We start from the raw sequence: 1,804 nt of genomic DNA, 5'->3' as shown, positions 1-1,804 counted from the left end.
CGGGGGGCGTATTTTTATAATAAGAATAGGTGGTATAAGAGGAAATAGTATAAAGTATAAAGGTATAAAGGTATAAAGGTATAAAGGTATAAATGGTTATAGGTATAAAAGTATAAAAGTATAAAAGTATAAGAATATAAAGGTATAAAGGGATAAGAATAGTATAAGAGGAATAGAATAGTATAGTATAAAGGGATAAGAATAGCATATAGGTAATAGTATAAAGTAGGTACATCTAATAAGGATATAGGAAGTAAAATACTAAGTAAAATACTAAGGAAGTATAAAAAGATATATACATATATACATGTATAAGTATAATAAATAGAAATAGAAATATAAGAATATATCTACTAAAGAGAAAGAATAAGGGAATAAGGGAATAAAAAAAGAACATAATAATATAATATAATAATATAATAATAAGTGAATAAGATGATAATAATAATAATAGTAGCATAAAGGTTAATAATAATAGTAAAAAAGACGCTTCCGCTTGGGATCGAACCAAGGACCTAACGGTTAACAGCCGTTCGCTCTGCCGACTGAGCCACGGAAGCTTTCAGTAAGCATAAGTTAAGCAGAAGTTAAGCAGAAATGTTAAAGTAGATATGATAAGCAGAAATGATAAAGTAGATATGATAAGCAGAAATGATAAAGTAGAAATAATAAAGTAGATATGATAAAGTAAATATGATAAGCATAAGTTGAATAGGTAATAATAGGATAAAGTTATAAGGAGTAATAAGAAGGGTAATAATAGGATAAACATAATAAGAGGGTACATATATACATATATACATATATAAATATATACATATATAAATATATAAATATATACACAAGTACATATATACATAAAAGAACAAGAAGTACATAAGTACATATATAATATATATATATACATAGAAGAAATAAAAAGTAAAAAGTAAAAAGTAAAAAATAAGAATAAGGTATAGTAAAGATAGTCTATATATAATAGGTATAAAATAAGTAATAAGTAATAAGTAATAAGTAATATATAATATATAAAGAAATATAGAAATAAAAAGGAATAAATATAATAAGTCATTACATATATAAAATAAACATAAATAATAAAATAAAATTTAAATAAATATAAAAATATATATAAATATAGTCATAGTCTAGAAGTCAAGAATACTAATAATCTGTGAGCCTTCCTAGCTCAGTCGGTAGAGCGCGCGGCTCTTAACCGCGCGGTCGTGGGTTCGAGCCCCACGGGGGGCGTATTTTTATAATAAGAATAGGTGGTATAAGAGGAAATAGTATAAAGTATAAAGGTATAAAGGTATAAAGGTATAAAGGTATAAATGGTTATAGGTATAAAAGTATAAAAGTATAAAAGTATAAGAATATAAAGGTATAAAGGGATAAGAATAGTATAAGAGGAATAGAATAGTATAGTATAAAGGGATAAGAATAGCATATAGGTAATAGTATAAAGTAGGTACATCTAATAAGGATATAGGAAGTAAAATACTAAGTAAAATACTAAGGAAGTATAAAAAGATATATACATATATACATGTATAAGTATAATAAATAGAAATAGAAATATAAGAATATATCTACTAAAGAGAAAGAATAAGGGAATAAGGGAATAAAAAAAGAACATAATAATATAATATAATAATATAATAATAAGTGAATAAGATGATAATAATAATAATAGTAGCATAAAGGTTAATAATAATAGTAAAAAAGACGCTTCCGCTTGGGATCGAACCAAGGACCTAACGGTTAACAGCCGTTCGCTCTGCCGACTGAGCCACGGAAGCTC

General features: G+C 25.2%; 2 protein-coding genes across 2 annotated transcripts, besides 9 other annotated features; both read right to left on the bottom strand.

The window, feature by feature from the left end:
• Positions 1-14: 14 nt before the first annotated feature.
• Positions 15-397, bottom strand: EDI_068010 (uncharacterized protein; the record flags this gene model as incomplete). Its single annotated transcript, XM_001736562.1, has 2 exons — positions 15-273; positions 300-397. 2 exons carry the CDS (start codon positions 395-397, stop codon positions 15-17), a joined length of 357 nt encoding a protein of 118 aa, XP_001736614.1.
• Positions 252-394: a microsatellite.
• Positions 283-353: a microsatellite.
• Positions 396-481: a microsatellite.
• Positions 482-782: 301 nt separating this feature from the next.
• Positions 783-908: a microsatellite.
• Positions 909-939: 31 nt separating this feature from the next.
• Positions 940-1,125: a microsatellite.
• Positions 988-1,138: a microsatellite.
• Positions 1,139-1,256: 118 nt separating this feature from the next.
• Positions 1,257-1,639, bottom strand: EDI_067990 (uncharacterized protein; the record flags this gene model as incomplete). The annotated part of the gene is made up of 2 exons (XM_001736561.1): positions 1,257-1,515; positions 1,542-1,639. 2 exons carry the CDS (start codon positions 1,637-1,639, stop codon positions 1,257-1,259), a joined length of 357 nt encoding a protein of 118 aa, XP_001736613.1.
• Positions 1,494-1,636: a microsatellite.
• Positions 1,525-1,595: a microsatellite.
• Positions 1,638-1,723: a microsatellite.
• Positions 1,724-1,804: the final 81 nt, after the last annotated feature.

This window comes from Entamoeba dispar, genomic scaffold, assembly GCF_000209125.1.
Source record: "Entamoeba dispar SAW760 scf_1105229459967 genomic scaffold, whole genome shotgun sequence".
Classification (NCBI taxonomy): domain Eukaryota; phylum Evosea; order Mastigamoebida; family Endamoebidae; genus Entamoeba; species Entamoeba dispar.
This window is presented reverse-complemented; position numbering and strand designations above follow the sequence as displayed.